The sequence below is a fragment of the Silurus aristotelis genome, assembly GCF_946808225.1.
Source record: "Silurus aristotelis genome assembly, chromosome: 15".
Lineage (NCBI taxonomy): Eukaryota > Metazoa > Chordata > Actinopteri > Siluriformes > Siluridae > Silurus > Silurus aristotelis.
In genome coordinates, this window is record NC_139588.1 from 13,414,111 (window position 1) to 13,438,903 (window position 24,793).

General features: G+C 37.5%; 2 protein-coding genes across 4 annotated transcripts in view; one reads left to right on the forward strand and one right to left on the reverse strand.

Annotated features, from left to right (window-relative positions):
• Positions 1-6,180: 6,180 nt before the first annotated feature.
• On the reverse strand, positions 6,181-15,745 carry lrfn5b (leucine rich repeat and fibronectin type III domain containing 5b; the record flags this gene model as incomplete). Of its 3 annotated transcripts, none has more annotated exons than XM_083561880.1 (3): positions 15,700-15,745; positions 7,887-9,309; positions 6,181-7,478 (listed from the first exon to the last, which is right to left on the reverse strand). In XM_083561880.1, the coding sequence occupies exons 2-3, from the start codon at positions 9,281-9,283 to the stop codon at positions 6,506-6,508; spliced, it is 2,370 nt and encodes a 789-aa protein (XP_083418006.1). In that variant the 5' UTR covers positions 9,284-9,309; positions 15,700-15,745. The 3 variants fall into 3 exon arrangements, with proteins under 3 accessions (XP_083418006.1, XP_083418005.1, XP_083418007.1); XM_083561879.1 differs by lacking the exon at positions 15,700-15,745 and adding an exon at positions 12,178-12,890; XM_083561881.1 differs by lacking the exons at positions 6,181-7,478; positions 15,700-15,745 and adding an exon at positions 12,178-12,890 and having other exon boundaries at positions 7,883-9,309.
• A 4,837-nt stretch (positions 15,746-20,582) lies between these two features.
• The window catches only part of entpd5b (ectonucleoside triphosphate diphosphohydrolase 5b), a 15,928-nt gene continuing 11,717 nt past the window's right edge, over positions 20,583-24,793 (forward strand). The window contains exons 1-3 of the mRNA XM_083561884.1: positions 20,583-21,303; positions 23,380-23,642; positions 23,755-23,834. Of these exons, the coding sequence (XP_083418010.1) occupies positions 23,420-23,642; positions 23,755-23,834 (303 nt within the window). The 5' untranslated portion in view covers positions 20,583-21,303; positions 23,380-23,419. The remainder of the gene's footprint in view (positions 21,304-23,379; positions 23,643-23,754; positions 23,835-24,793) is intronic.

The following is a 24,793-nucleotide window of genomic DNA, read 5'->3' on the forward strand; positions in this document are numbered from 1 at the left end:
TTTTCTTTTTACAGAATCGGTACAGTTTTAATTTCAATAATTAAATAATGAAATTATTTACATTTGTACAATAAGTATTACTATTGGTTAATAATATTTTTTGGAACTTTTTACTCACATTTGATTACCATTTATCAGCATCATTGTGAATTTATTACCGTATTTTCGGACTATAAGCCGCTACTTTTTTTCCCACGTTTTGAACCCCGCGGCTTAAACAACGAAGTGGCTAATTTAGGGATTTTTCCTGGGTTTTTTCCGGTTTCACAAACTTTAAGCTTAAAAACTGAGCGACATAACATTAGACCAATGAAATTTTTAAACAAAAAAAAGCACCTCGCCTGTGTTCTGAGCTGCACGGCAACAGGAGAAAAAAAAAAATTTTTTAACGCACAACGATGCCAAAAGATAAACTTCTGAGAGAAATTGTTGTGAAAGGACGGAGAAAGACAGTGAACAATGACTTTCTTGGTGAACTACTGTTTAGATACAAGCCGTTGTAACGCGTTGAGTCAGGATTAAGGGAGCACTCGCTAACTCCAGTTGCAACAGAAATCATATAAGCACAGACAGGTTTCCAAAACTCATGCTTTTTTATTTTTCTTGGCAACAGCGTTACGGGTTAGTCAAAGAAACTTAGAAATGAGCATCAGAAAATAATAAGGACATATTCCTCGGTCTTGCACACATGCATTTATACCGATGCGGTGGCAGGCTATTCTCAAAATGCCGATCTGCTCTTAAAGGAGCCACAACATATTTCACCTGTTAGACCGTGTAACAGACACTGTCTTTCGTTAAAGCCTGTTTAAAGTTCATTAGTTTCAGTGTAGACCTGCGGCTTATAGACAGGTGCGGCTTATTTATGTTAAAAAAAAAAATCTTTGTCAAATTCAGTGGGTGCGGCTTATATATAGGTTTATAGTCCTAAAATTACAGTAGCTTTATAGTCCTAAAATTACAGTACTTGAATTAATTTGGTGCTTTATTTAGATTTGGATTACATTTAAAGAGCCAGTCAAACAGGCTACCAGTAATACCAAAAAAAAAATACAGATTATTTTCCTAACTCCTTTTGGTTGTTCTTTTTTCTGTGATATTGTATTTGTTATGAACAAAATATTTTTCATTGTTGAACATAAGCATATAAGAGCACACTTGTACATTTTGCACAAGGCTGGACTAAGTAGAAATATAAGGAGACCTTCTAAATAAGACTTCACTGCTTCTGTCACATATTTGTTGCTCACCAAATAGGAACACTGCTCAGGCATATCATTATGATGGGCATGGGGACCCTGACTGGTCTGCGGCTATGTATATTCTGACACCTTTAAGAACCAGCATTAGTTCTTCAGCAATTTGAGCTACAGGATCTCGTCTGTTGGATCGGAACACACGGACAAGAGTGCAGCCGTCGCATCAGTGAGCCTCGGCCGCCCATGACCCTGTCGCCGGTTTACCACTGTACCTTCCTTAAACCACTTTTGATAGATACTGACCACTGCAGACCAGGAACATCGCACAAGAGCTGCAGTTTTGGAGACGCTCCGACCCAGTCGTCTAGACGTCACAATTTGTCCCTTGTCAAATCCTTACGTTTGTCCATTTTTCCTGCTTCTAACACATCAACTTTGAGAACAAAATGTTCAGTTGCTGTCTAATAAATCGCTTCCACTAACAGGTGCCATGATGAAGAGATAATCACTGTTATTCACTTCACCCGTCAGTGGTTGTAATGTTATACCTGGTCTGTGTATACTATCTGCTTGTGTTCGATCTTGAACAAGGATGAAAATAGGACAATGCAGTGAATAGCTTGTAGTTTTATGAGTCTTTAAGATGCTAAAGACATATATGCAAATATGCAATAACATATTAGCGCATAATTGCTGGTATACATTAGTGGTGGCTTGTGAAAGCTAAAATTGATTTGTTTGTATTGTCTATTTAAACACTAGACAAACTAATGGATACTTTATTGTGTGTTCAACAGAGTGAAAAGATTAAATCTGTTGCGTTACATTACATTATCAATAGAGACTTTTATTAAACTCCCTTTTCTTCTGCAAACAGGCTTGATTAGAAAAATGGGAAATGTTAAATTATACAAAAAGAAATGTCCATGATCAATCCATTAACCAGCAATTGTGGCCTACCCACCATATTGATTCTCATCTTCTTTTGTTTTCCGCTGTTGTGCCTGAAGGCAAGAAAGCACTGATATCTTTGGACTACATGACTGGAATGATGAATAATGATAGTAGTGCAGAAAGTCCATATTTATTTATGCCCCTAATAATTCACACATAGTTGTTTGAAAGCCTATTAGTTTTGTGGATGTGAATTTGGATTCTGACAGTAAATCCTTCATGTGAAATCCACTGCAACAGGAATTTCCAATTGTCTCTGAAAAGGAGCTGCCAACAGCGAATGCCTTGTCTGCAGAGAAGGGAAGCATGTTTATGTGTCATGCATGTGTGCAGAATTTACAATTTAGCACTGAGAGCAGTCGACTTCTTGTGTGTGTGTGTGTGTTTAGATTCGAAGGGATGTTGCAATTGTGAAAGGTGGTGGAGAGCAAATGCTCTACTTTTTATGCAGTCAAGCTTCCAGTTCAGACTAAACACCTGAAACATGGGTGTTTTCTGCCTGTTTAGTAAACATTTCCCCTCAAACCAAGTCATCCACATGCTTCATCGTGTTTCTGGGCATATGCCACCACAATTTGTCACCATAATGAAATGGAAAAGTGGATTTAGACAGAGCTGTTTGTTTGCCTTCATACACTAATAGACATGCTATGTTATTTAGTCTCTTCATCATAGCTGCATAATTCATTTATAAAACGTGAATGATTTATTTAGAAGCACTCACGTGGATCTACATACAAAGAAAAATACTGCATGTATGGGTCTCTTTGGATTTGCATGTTTACGTGCATCTGGATTTGTATGTACACGCATCTGTTACTGTTGGTGTGATAACAGCGGGTGATGCGATATCAGAGAATTCTAGACATGAAGAATCCTGTGTGTCTTTGCAGCAAGCAATGCCTGCATTTCACATATAGTTATGCAGAAATATGTTGCCACGGTAACAAAGTCATGAAGGGCTGCGTGCAGATCCCCTTGAATTCCACGGAGGTGGTGAGAGAGCGGAATAAAATCATGCATGTGCCCGTGATTGATTAATGCATTGATAAGAGGATGATTGTGTGTACTTTAGCTGTTGAACTGACCGAGGAGCCATGCTTTGTGTGATTATTGAAATGTATTCTAATGTCAAGCAATTAGAAAATGCATAATGTATCCAAAGCTCATTATCATCAGGTTACAGGCCATTGTAGTGTGTTAAGTATCAGGAATTCCTAATGTCGAGGTAAGATTTAAAAACAGCTCATTTGGCTACTGAGAACCATAATTAAAATGTGAGGTATAAGGTCTTAAATTACTAATATTGTACATAAATTAATGTTCAAGACTGAACAGTTTGCTATAATCTTAAACGTTTTGTATCAAAGGGGGAAAAAAGGAATGGCACTGAGGTAGTGCACCACAGCAGCATTAGATGAAAACAGTGAATGTTATATTATATTGAAAGTCAATTCACAGCTGCAGTAATGCACATAAAAGATATTTTACATCAGATATTGCAGCATTTTAGTTTTACCTGAGTTTCAGGTAAGCAGGCCATTTTGGTCTAGTCTTGAGTGTTCACACAGCTTTACCGTTTCAATTACTCTACTGTATTTTAGACAGCACTTTCCCAGAAGGAGTAATCACATTCAATATTAACAAGGATGTTCATTCAGAGCACATTTTCCTGCATTAATAATGCATATGCTTGAAATTGCCTCTGCATATATTATAATTCTGTTTATAATCCTCCTCCATAGGTATGCAATGTCCAGTCACTGGGCACATCAAAACCATTTATTTTCTGGCCCCATTGTAGACATTTAATTGGATAATCAATAATGTAAGAAAAACAAAGTTAATGCTTTTTTTATGTGACAAAATATGATCACATCCATGGTGTGTTTACACATTTAATGTGGCGAGGGTTCGCTTGTACTTACCCTACCCTACATCTAGGACTCTTTGGTTGTCCCATAAATGATCCTAAAACTTGCTTAAAGTACTTATTAGTATTTTTTAACAAAGTACTGATAGAATGATATCGACATTGACCTGTTAGCTGATTGTATCTCTTTAAGTTAATATTGCTTTTTTCTGTCCAGGAAAGTTGCAGCAAAGAAAGACAGAAAGCTTTTAGTCGAGTGTATCTTAAGTGGTTGACTTCTTTCCTATATGAGGGTAATTAAACTGAAACTCTCATTACCTTGGCCTCGGTAGATCAGTGCTAAAGTGGCAGTACAGCATATGGTAGGAGTAGTAATTACTGACCCTTTACGAACAGGATGAGCTCTGTTTATATGCAGCTGACTGAATCATAGCCCAAGAGCTAAGGAGCTCCTTGTCGGATTTCAAGTGAGGCTCTCACCACTGATACTCATGTTTTATTTATGAGCCCTTACGGGACCACTTTGAGACTGTCACACAGTGTGCTAAAGTTTGCAGCATTTTAATACTGATAATGAGCAGAAGGAACAACGACCTGCCCTCCTCATGTGCTTGAATTAATCAGTCCTTAATTGACATCATAGCTTCCAGCATTCATGTTAATACCCTAATCTGTTTAACACCATACTCCATGGTTGCATTTATTGTTCCATAGGCTTCATTTAAATTTATTCCTTTAAATATGATACCTGGCATTTATCTCTCCCGAGGCACATCTAGCTAAATTGGAAGACACCATTCTTCTTACTGCTGAGGCAAATTATTGCCAATTTAAACCCATTTGTCCTTTAACAGTCAATTAACGTGATGTTTTGTACTCGGCTCTATGGTGGATGCAGGCTCGCTTGCCTGTGTGAAATTTAAGGGCTGCTTGTATAAGGATGAGCACTAGTGGGAAAGGGAGGGGAGCAGCATCTCCTGGGACTAGAATGGCCTCTTTCATAGCCTTCTTGCCATTCCTTTGAACAAACAGAAGACTTTAGAGAGCCTATGCTTGCGTGAGATCCCCTCTCCTACTCAGTGCTGCCATGGGAGCTGAAGATTAACACTTCTAAAAATAATTACCACACAACCTTCACTGCTGCAGGCTTATTCAGCCATGAAATATATTACCTCCACCTAGCCAGAGAAAACATGAGCTCATCTCTCCATACTGTAGATAGCATCAGAATGAAATAGTATTGACAACACAGCTTTCTGATCACCTCTTTGTTAGACTCCATGATGTATCGATGCCTGTCTTCTAGTCTGTTACCTTGAGTCTTGCCAACTGGTCTCATGTGACACATAGTCCAGTAACATAAATATCACTGAATAAACGGCTGTTAACATAATTTATTAGAGTGCGAAAAATATCTTAGCAACTGATGATGTTTTGAATAAAAAGCTTAGAATCTATTATGAATAATCTTATAACTATTCATCTAAAATAAAAAGAAAAATATTTAACATTTGCCTATAATTAAAGTGTTTTCTGAGAATTTTTTTTTGCATTATACAGACTGAAATCGCAAAGTTTTTTCCTTCCAACTTGTCTAGTCTTGTGCATTGTGCATTTCAATTGTGCTTGGGCTGTTAAACAAAATCTGTGCTGGCATGGCAAGATTTGGGTGGATTTTAAGAATTATTGCCTAATAATAAATCTAAATCTGCTCTCCACACCCAATTAGCCAATTACCCATATTCCATATGATTTATTCACATTTTTATTAGGATTGCCACACCCCATGAATTGTGCAATATTAAAACTTATTACAAGAACTTGAAGGTTCAATGTGCAGTTAATAAACAGTCCTGGCACCTGCCTACTATTAAATAAGACAATTCCAGCTGTACAGTGTACATTGCTGTAGAATTATTCAGGGATTAAAGCTGTCATATCATGTTTGGATGGCTTCAGAACAATTATTGGACAGAACACTGACAATGGAGTGTAAACAGGAACAATATTGATTACAGGAACAATATTGATTACAGGGTGATGTTTAGCAAATAAATATTTATATTCACTAAATGCATTGCCAATTACTGATCACATCTCAAATTAGTTCTTATTGGCAATCTTCACTGTTTAAATATCAGTTAAAAACAAAGGGGCTTTTCACATTTTATTTTACACAACATAACATGTTTATACAGGATGTACTGTATGGATTACTCCATATAGCAAAGTAATATACATGTGAACTGCATTATTAACTATATGCAGAAAATGGTATTTTGTTTAAAAAAAAATCAAAATCGAAATCAAAATAAAACATTGATAAGTCTGTTGCCTTTTTTCCCCACTAGGTACGAGTGCCATGTCCAAGACAAAAAACAGATACTTTCAAAATATTTGAGTTTTTTACTGACCTATAATAATAAAATGGTCTGTAAGTCTACCAAAAACCAGTGTAATAAGGTTATAAAAAACCTTATTAAAGTGTGCTTTCTAGAACCCATTCTGACCTGGACAGTGAGTCTTTTCCATGGATTTTGGCTGAAACGTCCAGCTGGGGAAGATCTCCACCGCTCATGGACAGGCTACGTTTTGAGCGAAGGCTGCAAGTCTGCAGCGGGAGACTCCCATAGCTGGTCTGCTTACAGGAGTCTACATTTAAAGAGTGTCTGCGACTCACTCTCATACACCCCACTGGAACAGTCATGTAACGTGAGTGCTCGGGCTGTGGCCTTCTGGATATTGGTACCACTGTGGTGGAGTAGGCTCGTATTTGGGCAGATTTTGGACGAGCTTTGGCAGAATTGTTTTTGTTGGTGTTGTCAAGTTCCACACTGATTTGTGGGTCTTGTTTTTGAGGGCCTGCAGGTTTTTGTGAGGCAGCATGCATGGGACGTTGGGAGTTGGGAGAGGCAGGATGCCAGCTGTGACTGGCAGCAGAGGTAGTAACGGTGCAGTCAGGAACGGCAGGTTTAGGCGGCCAAGGCCCAGGTGTAGAACCTAATGTGGGCATTGACTCCAGCTGTGGTGAAACCTTCCGAATTGCGTCCTTTTCCACACCCAGAACCTGCTTGGACATGGACTTGATGATTCCACAGACCTGCAGCTGCTCACTCCTGGATTGAGAATGAATTTCTCCTAGCTCTACTCCTTTGTCTTCACCCTCCTGGTTGCACACTCGATAACGTACAATAAGGAAGATGATGAAAGACAAGACTGAGGCCACGATGATACCTCCAATGATGACAACAATGGTACCTCCAAGGAACTGTGATTGCATGAAGTGACACCGGAGGTATTGGGGCTCTGTTGCAAAGTGAACACACCCTACCACACGGGTAGCTGTGAGAGTGGTCATTGCATCATCATAAATTGCCAGCACACAGAGATCATACGATGTCCCAGCTGCCAAGTTGTTCACCAGGATGCTCTTACTGGTTGGAGGGATCATTCTGCAAGTACATATGATTTAAAAGATCAGCAAAAGTTGAACATGGGGAAGAAATTGGAAATAATAATAAAATAGCCTGAGAGTCTTTTGCTGAAGATATAATACACCTGAATTTACTTTCATGAACCAGTTACTATAAAATATTTTGCTGAGTTATCCATCGTCTGAATACTATTTAAATGGATATGAATCATTGTTTATGTTTGTTTATGGCATGTGAGTAATTATACATTGCTTGAAATTGTAATTAACTCTTTGTCCTTGAAACATCATTCTAGCATATGTCTTGTTCATGTCCTACACTGTTTGCTGTTTCCAAAATGCCCTTATGTAGCACTTAAATTACAAACACACGGTATATATCTATTTGTATGCATAATAATACTTTTTGTAAAACTTAAGTTCTTACCTGTAGACTAGCGAGTCATCATAGGTGCCATTGTATTGGATTTGGAACATTCGAATTCCTGGTATATTTCGTTGTAAATTAAATTTCACCAAAGCAGCAGAGGATGTAATTTCAGAAATCAATACATGTTTCTCCTGCCCAGATTTGGTGTTGCTAATGGCAGTGCCTCCATCTCCACCTGATTTGGTGGATGTAGCAATATCTGAGGAGCCGGGATCTGGTTCCTGTACCAAGCTTGTGTCATTAGTGAAATGTGGCAGTTTAATTATAAATAGCTGAACAGTCTGCTGTGCTTCTCCAGAAGGGTTGGATGCCACACATGTGAACGATCCAGAATCTTTGACTGTGCTGATAATGATATCTAGTGTCCCATCAGTGTGCACCACTGTTCGAGTTGAGTTGGATACCAGTCTACCATCAGGGGCAATCCAGTGAATAACAGGATCTGGGTCACCCCGTGCTTTACAGCGTAGGGTAATATGTTGGCCTTCTAATGCCCTGGTCTCTTGGGAATGCCGTGTGATAAGAGGAGGCTCACACAAGAACTCCTCTTCAGAGACTGTCCAGAAGTATCGTCCCGAAAGGTGCTGTGGAGCAGCGCACGTCTCCAGGTCATCCTCACGCCGTAGTCTCCTCAACCACAGCAACTCGCAGTTGCAGCGTAATGGGTTCCCCCCAAAGCTTAACGCAAATAAAGATGGACCCAAAACACCAGATGTGGCCAGAACACCTGCACGCTGGAAGACTGGATCAGGTGGAAGCTTCTGAAGCTTGTTGGAAGTGACATCCAGACGTTTGAGTTTCATAAGGCCTGAAAATGTTCCCTCAGGTATATAGTCTATCATGTTGTGGTCCAGACTTAGTGTGTGCAGGCTAGTCATGTGCTGGATGGCTACCCATGGGGCACTCTCTAGATTGTTGTAGGAGAGATCAAGCTCTTCAAGGGCCAAAAGGTCGTTAAAGGCTCCTATATGAATATACGTGAGCTGGTTGTTGTTCAGAATAAGATGATGGAGTTTGGACATGCCACTAAATGTGTCGTTTGTGATTCGTGTCAGGCGGTTGCTGTCCAAATGGAGGGCACGCAAGTTCTCCAGATCATTGAAAGCGTGAGGTGTGATAGAGCCTATTGTATTTCTGGAAAGTGTCAAGTCTACAAGCTTGGTCATGTTAGCAAAGTCCTTCCGTTTGACAGTTGTGATAAAGTTGTCACCAAGTCGCAGTTCAACTGTGTGTCTGTCAATGTCTGGGGGAACAAAAAGCAACCCCTTTTTGTCACATAACGTGGCTAGGTTGGGAGGCAAAACTTGACAAATGCAACGTTTGGGACATATTTGGATCTTCTGGGCTTTTACTGCCATAATCATGACCATCAAATAAACAATTAGGGTCTCCATCTGGTTTCGCAGTTATAATGCCACCCCTGTGAAGAAAAATTAACCAGAGTAATTCAGGTCTGTATAGTAACCAAAACATTGCATAACAATACCTACAGTATAATTCTGAGGTACAAAACATTTCCTAATATCTTATAACTGAGCTCAAGCTACGATTAAGAATGTACTACAGCTAAATATTCTTCTTAAAAATAATAAGTGTCAAAAATTACACAAGAAATTCACAAGGAAATACACAAAAGTGGGCCAGGGGCAGATAAACTGAAACCCCTACTGCACTGATTCAGGTTTTTGGTATGATAATGCTTAGCCTTTCATCTTTGTATATTAATGGATGAAAGACTTCTCTGGCCATCCAGTTACTCACTGGAATTAGGCTGATGTCTCCAAAGATCATTTGGATACAAAGAGAAGGGATCAGCAGAGATGCCACATCATGAGAGAGACATGGTTCTGCTCGTATTGATTTTCCATTGTGGTTTACTGCTCCTCAAGTTTCTGACAAAACAAATGTGAGGAGGGATAGAGTATATATTTAATTACTCTTGCCAAGGATATAACCTTGACAAGGATATAACATTTAATATTAACTTAAAATTATGAATGGTAAAAATTAAAAGACTGTTTACAAGCCCATTTGTGGTGAAACACATGCATTATAAAGGTATATTATCTCTTCTTAGTTACCGTAGTAAAACATACAGAGTGCGTTTAGTAGCTTTAGTAGTTTCAACACTATTGCTGTATACATTTTTCTTTTAATTCGGATTTCCTTGATGTGCCATCGAAGAAAAACAGGTCTTAAACTATAGTCACAAGTGTCTAAATGTAACATTAACTGACAACCAAAATGTTAAATGTTGTGTCATGGTTATAATGATAAGGGACATATCAGATCAAATTGTTGCAATCAATCTGTAAAATCAGTCACAAAGCAGAACTATTCTGATTAAGACAAAAAAAAGAAAGAAAATGTCCTCTACAAGCCTGTCTGTTTAAACTCTTCTGTTTTAGCTAAAGAGCTACTACTTTGCATTCCCTCGAATACATGTGACATTTTGCTACATTATGTGACCTGTAATAAATATTACAGTTCACATGAACTGAGTTGTGATGTAATTGCTCAATGAGCTGACTATTAACACTGTTTTAGCATGTCAAATGCCCTTCACATTATGCCATTTTATTAACCAACTGCCGCTGGTACTGCAGGCCAACCAGCTGGCTGCTTTAGCTGGCAGAGCTTCTGTCTGCTTGCTGGGCTGAAGTGGAGCTGCTATTACCCCCCACTGAAACACTGCATCGACTTGCTCAGAGCACAGATTTATTTTTTTTTTCATTCAGGAGAAAGACATCAAATGTGAAAAGGACAGCATCCTAAATGCATCTTTTGAATTGAACATAAGTGCTTTTCACAAGGGATGAATACACAAAAAGAGAACAGAGAAAATGAAAAGAAGATAGGGAAATATCTGCCAAATATACACCACACTTTGCAGATTATCAACACACCGTCGGATTGCCGACAATACCTGATATATCCAACCCCTGCTTCTAAAAATACTCATAAATTCAGGGCTATTATATCTTACTTTCTGGCCCACCTATTAGACAGCATCTGCCCTGCACCATATTGTGTACCAGGGTCATCTGGGATCAGATTTAAGGCTGCAGTAGTCAGATGTTTTGGATTAAGGCTGCAAATGATTGTTTTTATTTTTCACATTCATTTATTGTGTACTTATCTATAAACCAAAAATCAAAAAAAGATCCAGCTGGATATTTTAAATGTGAGAATATTATTCTGTATTGACCTACTACACCCACCTACAAGCTAGCGGCTTGTGTGTTCAGTGACAGGAACATGTCTGCCCAGCTTCATGCTTAAAAGGCATTTCCATGACTTGTCTGGTCGCTCAGGCAGCGGACGGATACCGCTAATGGAGCAGTGGTGACTACTTGCACACTATCCCTGTCACTAAAATCAGGTCAGTAAAATCACCAGCCCATGTATTTATCGCTCTCTGTTAGTTTCACTGCTTTTTTTTTGCTGAACCTATACAATCAGATAAATTGTATTTCAGCCTATTTTACAATGAACGACTGGTAATTCATTCAAACACCCTGTACATTAAGATGACCCACATGCAGATGACATCACCATAATCAGCTAGGTCTAATGCAATCTTAAATGAGATCTTACTGCTGATATGACCCATGTAACTGGAGAGCTGAAGTGAAATCAGGGTAGTATCTTGCTCTCATCTTTCTGAGGGAGTTTCGTCTCTCTCACATCCATGGTCTCTCACGTGAGCAAGACCTGATTCTCCAGCCTTCATTATTCCCCCCTTTAGTTTATAAATATACTAATGGTTGATAAGACAGCAGTTTAGAAGGTCGATATGAGCCTTAAGGATTGTTATAGCATGACTAAGTTCGTGTATTAGAATAGATGCATATCTTCATTTGCTACATAACAAATGGAAAGAAATACGCACAGAAAAAACAATAGGATGCCTTAATGATGATCAGTGTCGTAGTGTATTAAGAAGGTAGAGGAACACCAAGGTTAGGTTGGAAGCCATGCATAATTGGTTACCACATAGCTAATGCATTCACAATGAGGCTACAAGACGATTATTGTCGGGTAGGAAAACGACTTTGCAAAGCAATCCTAGATTTCAGCTGCGATTGCAGGAATTCTGTGACCTTGCAATGTACTATCTACACTACCAGGCTGGAATCTTCTTTAGATCGGATTTCAAACAATCGACCATCCCTGGTCAAATAAATAAATAAATATGCAAGTTTCCTTTGCGTTTTCTTATTAGCGCAATGGAAGCGGCGTGCAGAAGGGAAGCGCCTGGGTGCAACGCCTTTTCTAAAATAATTACCTTGTGTAGATATGAGGCTTTGGCTTCGTGCGGCACACCGCCCCTCTTCCCTACCGAATCCCGTTATTCCCCCCGTTACAGCATGATCGCCCAGTCTCTCTGAGGACCGCTCCTTTAGGGTTGACCGAAATAGCCGAGCGGAGAACGACGCCTAAATAAAACAATACGAACGGGGTCCCATGTCCGCCGGAGTAACAGACGTCCAGCTACGAGGAGCCTCTGCTGCGCGAGCCTCACTTGCGCGCGATGCTTCTTCGCGTCTCTCCGCGCGTGTCCGCATTACGGCTGCACGCGCGCCGCTTCAGCCGAGAAAACCCGTCTCAATGGCCGCAGACTGTTGAACTCGGATCGCGACTCAGCAGGCCGGCCCAGATGTTTTCCGACTCTCTTGGCTTTACCCGCCCCAAATATGGCCTCCGGTAGTGTAAGTGTGGAGCGGCGGAGCAGGTGTCACATCCGCTGTGTTCTCCGCGCGCCGCCGCTCTCTGACATGATGACGGCGCAACGCAAGCCGCAGCTGGACGTGAGCGGCTTCACACCGGAGATCTCCGACAAATCCGTGCTGGAGAAGATGTTTCTCCCCCCCACCCCTGTTAATTGTTGCTGTCGGCAGTGTGGCTAATCCACAATATTGCTGAGCAGCTTTACAGGAGGGCATGTCATTAGTCATGTATCCTCTATAGGTCTTAACACTAATGGGACCACTTAAGAATATTTAGCTGAGCTGAATCAACTGCACTGAGAACAGATTAATGTCACTATCAGGCTCTTAATCCATGCATTAAGGAGGTTAATGACAATATTAATGAATCTGAATCGCCTTATGTATTTATTAACGTTCAACTCGAAGCAAACTTATATTAGACAAACACACACACACACACACACACACACACACACACACACACACACACACACACACACACACACACACAAAAGATGATTAATTCAATCTTCGTCTTTACTAAATAAAAGCATCCAACGATAAACAGTAGATATCCACTGGTGTCATCAGAACCATCCTGTCCTTCTGCCAGTTTATGTTGCAAAACATCAGCCATAACAATAAAACCACTGACAGGTGCCATGAATAACATTATCTCGTTATTATGCCTCCTGTCGATGGGTAAGATATATTAGGCAGCAAGTGAACAGTCTGTTCTCGAAGTTTATGTGTTGAAAGCAGGAAAAAGAAATGAGCAAGTGTAAGGATCTGAGACACTTCAACACGGGCCAAGTTGTGAGGTTCGGAAAATGCAGTGGTTATCTTCAAAAACTGGTGAATTATTGACAGGGTCAGGGGTTAAGGCTGACCACTGTTTATAAACAAAATAGGTACATGAACATCAGAAGTGGAACCAAGTAGTGGAAGAAGGTGGCCTGGTCTGTTGAAGCATGTTTTCTTTTATATCATGTTGAAGGCTAGGTGCATGTGCATCGCTTTCTTTGGAAGGAGATGACACCAGAATTAACTATGGCAAGAGGGAAGAAGGAAGGCCAGTGGAGTGTGTGGGCAAATCTTCTGCTAGAAAGCCTTGGGTCCTGGCATTCGTGTAGAACTTCCTTCACACGTACCACCTACCCAAACATTGTTACAAACCATGTGCACCCTTTTCATGGAATTGCTATTCTGTAATGGCAGTCGGCTCTTTTTTGCAGGATACTCTACCCTGTCATACTCCAAAAAAATGTTAATTGAATGGTTTGAAATATGTGAAGTTCAAGTTGTTGAATAGGTCTCTAAATTCCACAGATTTCATTTCAATGAAGCATCTTTGGGACGTGTTGAACAAAAAAGTAACAACTTGCAATAATTTAAGAATCTGCCATTAATGTTTTTTTGCACAACACAGAACACCTTCAAAGGTGTTCATTTTCTCGATAGGTCAGGGCTGTTTTGATGGCACAATGTTAAATGTTGGCTAACAGTGTTTGTAAAATGCTAATGTGCTTTAAAACGGGTTATGTCCTGCATCTCTGAACAAGTTCTGTGATGTGTGGTCAACATAATGTATACTCCTGCCATAAAAATGGGTTGCTGAATCATCTTGGAAAATATTTCCAATCAAATGCCATTGCAGTGGTTTCATACCAGTATTGACCGACACTAATAAATGTCAAAGCCAATCCTTATCAGATAGGTGCATTCCTAGGAACCTATACATTTTTATCCACTGGTGGATGAAGAATTATTCCCCAGGACACAGTATGTATTTCAGTTTAATAACTAATACAATAATGAAAAAGGATTAGGCTAAATGAGCTCAAGTTCACTACAGTCCAAATTAAACTTTAAATAGCTTCCACTAAAAAAGCTTCCACTAAATAGCAGTGTAAAACACTTAAGACAAAGAATGCTTAAATTATAAAGACAGCGCCAAGTAAGCCATAGCCTATTTCCCACATTCCTCACAATCATGTTGTTTGTGAAACAGCAAATGTAATAAAGCTACTTAGGCAAATCTGTAAAGCTAATTAGAATTAAAAGTAAAGCTTTAATGTCTTTGGGCTTTTGCTTTATTGAACTTCATAAGTTGCTTATACTATAATCTTGCTTTCTACTTCTTCCTGTTATTGAGGAATTCCGCATAGGTAAGGGAATCAGCTTTCTTTCCAGTCTTGCTTTTGACTTCCAAATACATGCCCATATCATCTCGTGGAGGATCTACAATACTGCGACTCCACAACGGCTCAGTAATGCCAAGTAGCACCCGGACATGTGCTGAGATCTCCTGCAAAAGAAACAAAGCTGTAACTGATCTCCATTTTGCTTTCAAATCTTATAGTTCTTCTACAGGCTTTTCATTTATTTCCATAGTCTATCATGTACAGCTGATATACCACCATTTAACTGGGCACAAATATACCTTACACATGGATATCATTAAACTCTGAAGTATTTATCACGATTACAAGTGTAATAGTTCTAACAAGACTAATGAAGTGTGGCACATGTTTGAGTTTGACTTTTAAATGCACCAGTGATCTTCAAAAGATTTAATTTTCAAGTCAGCCGACCCAGCATGCTTCATCACAGTGTGATGGATGTGGTGGGCTGTTTTATTACTAATGACAAGTACACTTTCATTTCGCTGGAGCAGACCTTGTCCTCAACTAACTGACATGTCATATAGTGTGAGTGGAAAAAAAGTGGAAAATTGCTTGTAATTTTGAATGTGGGGAGAACACTGAGAACTTCAGGTGATTCTGGGCAGATTTGTGCCAGATATTCAAGCTCCCCCTGGGCATGATTTGACGAATAGTAGAGAGGAAACAGGGCATTAGGCACATTAACCTAATAATAAGTATGGAAACATACAGATGGGAATTATTTAGGAAGGGAAATAAAAAGAATTTGGAGCTTTATGTGTGGTCTTTTTTCCTAACTTCATTTATTTGATCATTTTCCGAGTAACATCACTTGCATCCTTATAAAAACATAAATGTAAATTTTTTTTATTTTATCTGGATCGATGTTTTAGGCTTATAATTTGCATGTTGTGGTAAATGCTGCATTCTTACCTGCATGTGTCTGAAGTCTGTGATTCCTAATCGTGGCAAATTACAGCAGTTTACGTAAATCAGCTTTCTCCCTGTGATGAAGTTCTCAGTAAAACATGCCTGAGAGCAATTATGTACATAATTACATCACAATATAAAAACATGGTCTTATATAGGTTATTGCTTCAATTCATCAAATGTAAGGCTCGTTTTCAAAGTAATAAGGAGCATATTTATGTGCTCATCTGTAGCCAACCCGTGTATTTAAGATGTTTGCCTTGTAATGCAATGTCTTTGTTTTTCAGTGTATTCAATTGGTAAGAGAAAAAACACACTGCTGATGTTTTAAGAAAATATAAAGCCTGTTTTTCATGTGATGCTGACAAAGCACAAGTGGGCATTGATGACAAAGCGTTATTATGGTTGAAATGACAATAAAAGCTTCTTGACTTGACTTCTAAAGCTAAGCAGCACAGATTCAAAACACAAAACTATGGCCTTTAAAAATCACAATAGGCTTACCATACTGTAGATTAATATTAACCTCGAATATAGTCCATAGAAAATATAAAATATCTTTGCTAACTCTTTGGTCAAATCTATTTTATAGGATCTTACAGGTCTAGGTTGGATCTCTGCTCAGTATAGACCTCATTGTATTTTCAGGAGCTAGACTATAGGCCTAGACTAGTCTATGTCTTCAGCAATATTCACAATTCTCTGGATGAGACGTTTAAAAAATACAGAAGTGACTATTTGCTAGATTTTTTACCGTGTATTGGGGATATCCGATGGATTCTATCCACTTTACCACGTCCTGGCAGCTCCACTGAAGGAACGCCATTTCTTTTTTGGTTGAGGTTTGTCGTGTTGCCATGGCAACACTTCGTCCAATGAAAAGTATTGCGTGCCTGTGAGAGAGAGAGAGAGAGAGAGAGAGAGAGAGAGAGAGAGAGACATTATTAGCGGTATGACTTGAGTAATGCTACAATAATTCTGAAATAATATAATAAAACCCTAGACTGTGCATGCTTTTTCATAAAGTATTGTCCATCAGCGGAAGTACCAGCACTTCCCCTCCCTCCCCTAGCTGTGTTGTGGAGTCATGTTGCGCTCGCGCTTTAATTGCCTTCATGCATCACATGCACGACAGCCTGTGGTCCGATTCATCTAACCTACATTTATAGGTAGTTATTGATTTAAGGGAATTAAAAACAAGGTTTAGTTTATATTTATATAGATCTTCTAAATGAATTCTAAATTAATATAATCAAGTCATTAGGCGTCGAAGTGACGTTAGCTGCATCAATCAGCATCAGTCAGCCAGATCAGACCAGATCAGATCTCAGTGCAGCTTTCAGTGAATCTATAGAGCAGAGAATCCATCATATAAACTGAAATTACCTTCATAATTACAGTATATGCATGAATGCATTTATCATTCTTATTCTTATTCTTATTATTTCTATTACTATTACCATTATTGTTGTTGTTGTTATTGTTATTATTATTGTTATCGTTACTATTATTATTATTATTATTATTATTGTTACTATTATTATTGTTATCATTACTATTATTATTGTTACTATTATTATTGTTATTGTTACTATTATTATTGTTATTGTTACTATTATTATTATTATTATTATTATTATTATTATTATTATTATTATTATTTGCCTGCAGTTTATTTTTTGTGTGGTTTATGAACCTTACAAAACTAGGTCCCTGGACATATTAGAAAACATGCAGAGGAAAACCCAGAGAAAGACAATAATTCTCAACATATTTTTTTATCATGTTTTGTTTTTTTTTTGTTGTTTTTTTTTTTGCACTTGTCCACAATATAGTTATGTTTGTTTTACAAATTTAGTTCTATTTCCTAAAATACAATCAAACTATAAACAGTAACCCCATCCAGGCAGATACTAAGAATAAATGAATGTAACATGGCTTGCATCCTGATAGAAACAAAAATGTGAAATGTCATTTAATGATTATGGTCGTTGTTTGTATCGCAAGTTTCATATCTCCCTTTTTTGCTTGTGTCCTGATTCACACAATCTGTTTTTGGTCTAAAATTATAAACTAAATATACTGTATATTAAACAAGAAAGAGTGTATAGTGCATTTAATATATGACATTGTGTGTATTTTATGGATAAGAAGCCAAATATGTTTATACTATTAAGTTAACACACTGTTAAGTTAATCATACATACATAAACATGCATTAATATGATTTAATATGATACATTTTAGATTGGGTTTTCAAATAATTACAGCATTTAGCAAATTACAGTTTGGAAATGGCTGGTAATTAGGTACTCAGCATCATCTGAGTGGTAAAGTAAAATATATGCTAAGCGATATCTGAACCCCTAGTGTTTTTTATGCTTGAAATTATAGCTGTTGATAGATGGTTGCAGTTCCTATTCTAGATCCTGGTCTCATTTCACACCAGATTTTATAGCAAAAATGCTCAGTCTATAGTGATGACAAGAGTTTAAATTAGTCCTTAGATTGATGCTAGATTCATATTACTATGATAGAGGCACTAGAAGTGTCCATTTCGGTTGCTTTTTTGTTTACCTTCTGTTTTACATCAAGAGCATTACATCACATGTTATCTTTTCATACATAGTGTTACTATGTCAACCATGAAACTTTTATAGAGCCACTTACAGAGACAATGTCTGTATTATACTGTATTGGTGTGTAATTTAGATAATTCTTTATAAATATATTTTTGCAGGCAGCTCTTCAAATTAGGAAAGGCAGTTCATCTCTAATGACCCATATAGGCATAAATTAATCATATTTATGGACCTGAGGGTACCAGTTTGCAGGTCTTGTACAAGACATTTGGTGTATACATATCTTATCTTGATGAATCTATTTAATTAATTTTGTGACTGAAACGACTGAGCAATTACTAGACCTCTGAGCGTGAAATGAACTGTTAGACAAATCATCACTTCTGAAAAGGATCAGAGTTATTTAATGATTATATAATGTTGTGTAGGATAAAATGCATATATGGCTCTTTTGATTAACTTTTGTATATTCATTAACATGTTATGTGTTTGGACAACTATGGCCAATTTTGGGATGAGAATTAATCAAAGTGATTCATGGATTTATTTCTTTTAATATTAATTACAGTTGCTGCTGAAAATATCGTGTTCTTAGGTCTGGGAACTGTGTAGGCCAGGACTTCCAATTATTTTTGTTAGCTGAAGCCCTTTAACCAAAATTATTCAACTTACATCCCCCTTGAGGTCCATTAGCCAAAGTCAAGTAGAACCTTTGTAATGCATGGGACCTTAAACAGATTCCTTTTGACTTTGTAAAATATAATTGTTATTAACATTATGAATATTTAATTTAATGTGACATTGACATAAAGCAAATCTCATGAACCCTCTTTTTATGCAAACCATTAAAGGTTTAAGGAATTAGCGTGTGTAACACTCATAACTCCCAGCTGCACACTTGTATCTTATTTAATTTGCTTTACATAAATCTAATATATCAGTGATTATACTGTGCAATTGTAACCTGTCTGTGATTGGATGGATGAGTCTCATCTCTCTTTAAGAAAATATACATATATCATTTAAATAGTTTTCAAATATTTTCATTTTTATTATTATCTGACATAGTTGTATTGGATAAAGTCTTCAAGGAGGATGCTGGATTCAGACAGCCAACCTAGTAGTGGCATAGTACAAATAAATATTAAGACCAAAGACCAGGGCAGCACTGTAGCTCAGGAAGAAGCTTTGGTACCTCACAGCTCCAAGGTTCCTCACAATTCTTTGTTTGTTCTTTTTTGTTTGAACAAATAAAAATTGTCAATAGGTGGACTGGCTTTGCTAAATTACCCTTAGGTTTGAATCAGGGAACAAATAAAAGGAATAAATACACCGTGGCTGGATAAATCTGTTAAACCCTGAGCACCGCACACTTTTACTCTGTTGTCTCTCGGGTGCTACAGTTCATCCAACCAGGGTGTTGTTATTCCCTCTATTCAGCAGATGTTCTTGGGAAATGTATCTGTATCTACCATGATCCTGACCAAGATAAAACAGTTACTGGATATAAACGATGATACACTATAAGCAAAAACTGATATATATATATATATATATATATATATATATATATATATATATATATATATATATATATATATATATATATATATATATATATATATATATATATAACCTAAAATGTATTGCCTCTATAATGCATGGCAGTTTTCACCTGATAACTCATGCCATTTCTCCATGATTTAATTTTTAGTTCTGTGTCATTAATGCATTAATATAATGTTTTAAGGACAGTAATCCAGATTGTATATATATACTGTATACACACACACACCCACATATACACACACACACGCACACACACACACACACACACACATATATATATATATATATATATATATATATATATATATATATATATATATATATATATATATATATATATATATATATATATATATATATTTTTTTTTTTTTTTAGAAGAGGGAGAAGGGAACAGGAGAAGACAGGAGAAAGGAAGATTATTTTATAACCCTCAGCAGGAAGGGACGGGACTGACACACACACACGTTTACATGTACAGTATAAATACATTTACAGTAAGAAACAACTTCAGTACTGTACTGGTGCCGTGTCTCAGTGTCTCCTGTTGTTCATTTTGCAACCCCATTAGTTGTGTATAGTTTTGTTTTGTGTTACTTTGTGTTAATTTATGTTGTTTTATGTAAAAGCTCCGTTGCTCTGTGTACTGTTCTGTATATAGTTGGAATGACAATAAAAGCCTATTTGAATTGGCATGACTTGTGAACATCATTTCCCATAAGTCCATTGGGTTTATTAGACGCCATGTTTTCGTCGACTTATTCGTTGTTGTTTATCAAATCGTTATTTTTTTCTTGAAATTACAAAACAGCATCCATTAGTAAGGTAAACATGTGTTCATAGTAAAACAATAATAGATAATAACCGAAATAATGAATGATTAAAGTAGATTGGGCTGGATGAGTGGGCGGGGTCACGCTTGTTATCGCGTTCAGCTGTAACTGTCAATCAAAGCGATGAGTGGGCGGAGTTTTCGGTGTCGGTGTTGTGTGTCTGTGGCGCTAAAATTATCCACGAACACCCGGAGTCAGCCACTTATATCTTATTACCGGGATTGTAGACGGCAACGTGTCGTATATTAGAAAAGAGCGGCTTGTAATGATGCCCGAGCTCTCCATGTCATAGTTGCGCTTGATAATGTTTATAGTCAATAAACTGCAGTACACAGACCCATGATGTTTTGGTCAGTGTAATACAACACGACATTCATAAACCACTCCTTGTTCATGGTTTCGGATGACATATAATCCAGTTTGGATCGAGTTCTTGTCAACCCGCGCGATACACACTTCTTAGGAGAGTTTTCGTGTCGATAGTTTGTGTCTAAGTGTTTGCAAATTAAACCGGAAATGCTGCGCGAGCCGGGAGACGCGAGACGCCATGCCCGGGACATCTCGGGGTCAAGTCAAGTGCACATGTCTACATCATTGTTTCACAGATTATGAGGATTACACACAGGTAAGTGCACATAAACACAGTGAAGTATTCACTTTTCCCACTTCTTCATATGCACAGGGTTATCTCATCAATATATAGAATAGAATTGAATTAAATTCCATTAGTAGCATCATCATCATCATCATCATCATCATCATCATCTCTCTGAAAAATAAAACTACTTCAAATGCAAAGTAACAAACAGTTCCTTCTCACCAGTAAACACACTAGAAACACAGCTATGCGTTATTGGCATGTCCCTTATTATATATAAAATAGAATGAATCTTTAAGTTGTACATAATGTTTAAAATCATTACTGTATCTCTCATTAATTAATTTTATAGTCATTATCCGGTTTGACTTGCTTCAAACAAGTTAGCTGGATACATAATATCATACTGTTGAAAGTTATAAAGCAATAAAATAAATGTATGAAAAAAATGATGTGGACGGGTTTTTTTTACCAGTTAAAAATATAATAAAGGAAGTTGATGTGTCTATTAGTATGATTCAGTTTGTCCCTTCTTTCCACATCAGAGTTGTTCTCTTTAGGAAAAACCCACTGCACAATCATGGAACATATCTCAGTTAACCTGGTGTATGAGAAATAGACACGGGGACAAATCTTTATTTTTTTTAGAAAATGTTAAGCAAATGAACTGTTGCTAAAAATAAGATTATATGTAATGCTTAATTGCTGCAACCATATCAAGTTTGTCACCCAATTTCATGAGACCTCCAGATGTGTACGACTGCTGGAAAGAACTACCAACTTTTTTTTTTCTTTTCTTCACCTTTTGCTGCATTGAAACCGCTTTGATTAGAAACCAAATTCAGTTTCCATTTCAGTGAAAGAATGTAATGCCTTGGACTGAGGCATATATTAGTAACGATTACAAATGTATAGACAAATGGTCTTATACAATTTTGACTGACTAATAGAATATTTAATTAGTATTTTTAAATGCCATTAGTATTTTTTTTAAATGTTAAATAAAATGTCATTGGCAATAAAGTCATGTTTGTTGAATATACTCAATGGTTCATACACTATAGTTTGTGGACACCGGACTAAGATTCATATGTGCTTTTTGAACATCTCTTTCCACGTTTAGTCCCCATTTGCTGTTCTAATATCCTCTACTCTTCTGCAGAGATATTGCACCAGATTTTGCATTGTGGTTGTGGAGATTTGTGCTCATTCATCCACAAGGACATTAATAAAGTCATGTATTGATGTAGGGTGAGGAGACCTGCGATTCAGTCAGCATTCCAATTCATTCCAAAGGTGTTTAATAGGATTGAGTCTCTATAGCAGGCTCCAAACCATGTAAACCATATCCTCATGCAGCTCACGTTGTGCATTGAGGCATTGCCATGCTGAAATAAGTTTGTCTGCTAGTTCAAGTTAGGGGAAATTTTAATGCTACCGCATCCAAAGACATCCTATACAATTGTGTTTGTGGTAACAGTTTAGTTAAGAAACACAAACAGTATGGCTGGAAAGTGTGGTGTCCAAATGCTTTTGTTCATAAAGTGTAACTTTTCTAACAGTGTAGGAAAGCGTTGCCCTTCAGTTGTGTTTTCACGCTTCACCATTAGAGGAAGATTCACGGTTTACCATTCATGATAAGTTACCTCTGTGACATCACAGTGTATCACCTTCTACCGAGTGCTAAAAAGGCCAGAACACTGAGCCAGATAGCGTTACATTTGGTCCTGCGGGCCAGATAATAAACTTCCTAACATTTGATCCTTCGAGCCAGATAGTAAACCTTCCTAACACATACTGTTTGGTAAATTAAAAAACACAAAATGAAGAATTATTTTTCAGAACCTAATCAGCTTGTATTTTTGCTATTTGTTAGAGCCCTAATGTTAAAATGTCTAACCTAAATTAGTTTTAAATCAGTCAATGAAATGTTTCACCAATTAACCATTGCTCTACTAAACTAAGTTCTCAGTAGAGATGCTCTGTGTGTTTCTGTGTTTGATTACATAATACTCAGTGACACCTTTGTGGGCGTGACTTTGTGTTCTTCTATAAGCAGCATTATACCCCGTGTGCTTGACTGCTCTATTTTCTTTCTAAAAGCTTCCCTAGAAAGAGAGTTTGCTGAAGGATTTTGGCGAGCATGTCTCTTGTGCTTCATTTGCTCCTTCTATGGCTCTTGGTGAGGGGTTCAGAGTTCCAGGGCTATGTGGGCAGTGGATTGGATCTTGTGGCAGGCATTAAAAAGGTTTTACCCTCTGTTACTCATCGTGCCAACGCTAGCCAAATTTTCTATGGAATCATGTGTGATGCTGGGAGCACTGGAACACGGATCCATATCTACACCTTCGTTCAAAAAAAGTCGAGTGAGAAGTTTATCAGTTTTCTTTGTATATTAGCTGGACTGAAAGAGAATATTAATTGTAAACTGTCATATGTTTTTTTTTAATGGTTTGTTTTGTTCTGTTGGCTTTGTAGACCAACTCCCAGTTTTAGATAATGAAATGTTCCAGTCTGTGAAGCCGGGACTCTCTGCCTATGCAGACATGCCAGAAAAAGTAAGTAAACCCTTGATGTTATGAGCTTTGTTGACTTATATTTTTCTACTGTGTCAGGTTAGTGAAGTGAAAGTTTCAGGTTAATGAACCAAAATGTGTTTTATTTGCAGTCTTAAACAGTTATAAAAGAAATAATGCAGTGTGTGCTGTCGCACAAAAATAATACACACCTGTGGGGTGATTCAGCACAAAGTGGAAAATTTCCCCCCAAAAAAATATTTATAAAACAGCACAGTCTGAGGTATATTGTTTTGTTTATTTAACACCAATTTGGCAAAAATGTCAATGTTTGATGTACTTGATCTTGTGGATCATCTGCAAGTTAACTCTACTCTTCACCTGCTTTATAGCAGCAGTCCGAGCGTTCATTTATTACTAGTTACACGGAGTGTCCGCTGTACAAGACACTGTGTTCATTAATGCATTAATATTAACCTTTGAATTACAGCCAAATAATACCTGTACTGTTATGCAGAAATAAGGCACACCTTTTGACCAATCGAAATTAATCAACCATACTGTAGTATAAAGTATTATGAAATCTGTTTACCACAAAATTGGAAAAAAGTAAATAGCATTTAAAGATTTGATTAAAATTTTAATGAAAGACACCAACAGACTGTTTGCCTAAAGCAAAGGCTATAAATTGATTTGGTTGCATTTCATTTAACAGCTAATAAATACAATTGTGAAAAACAAATAAATAAATATGAGCATGAAAAAAATGTCTCACTATTTTTAGCCTGTATTTGTAGATGCATTTGTTGTGAGCTCTTGAAAAAAAAAGCATAGGGAGGCTCGAGTTTTTTTGAAGCAGCGCTTCCTTTAAATCTGGTTTAGACACACAAACCTTAATTTTGTCACAGACCAAGTTTTTTTTATTCTGTCGGTATTCGTATTCAATTGGTTTTTCCAAGACCACCACATATATTTGAAGCCAGCTGCATGACTCTCGGCCT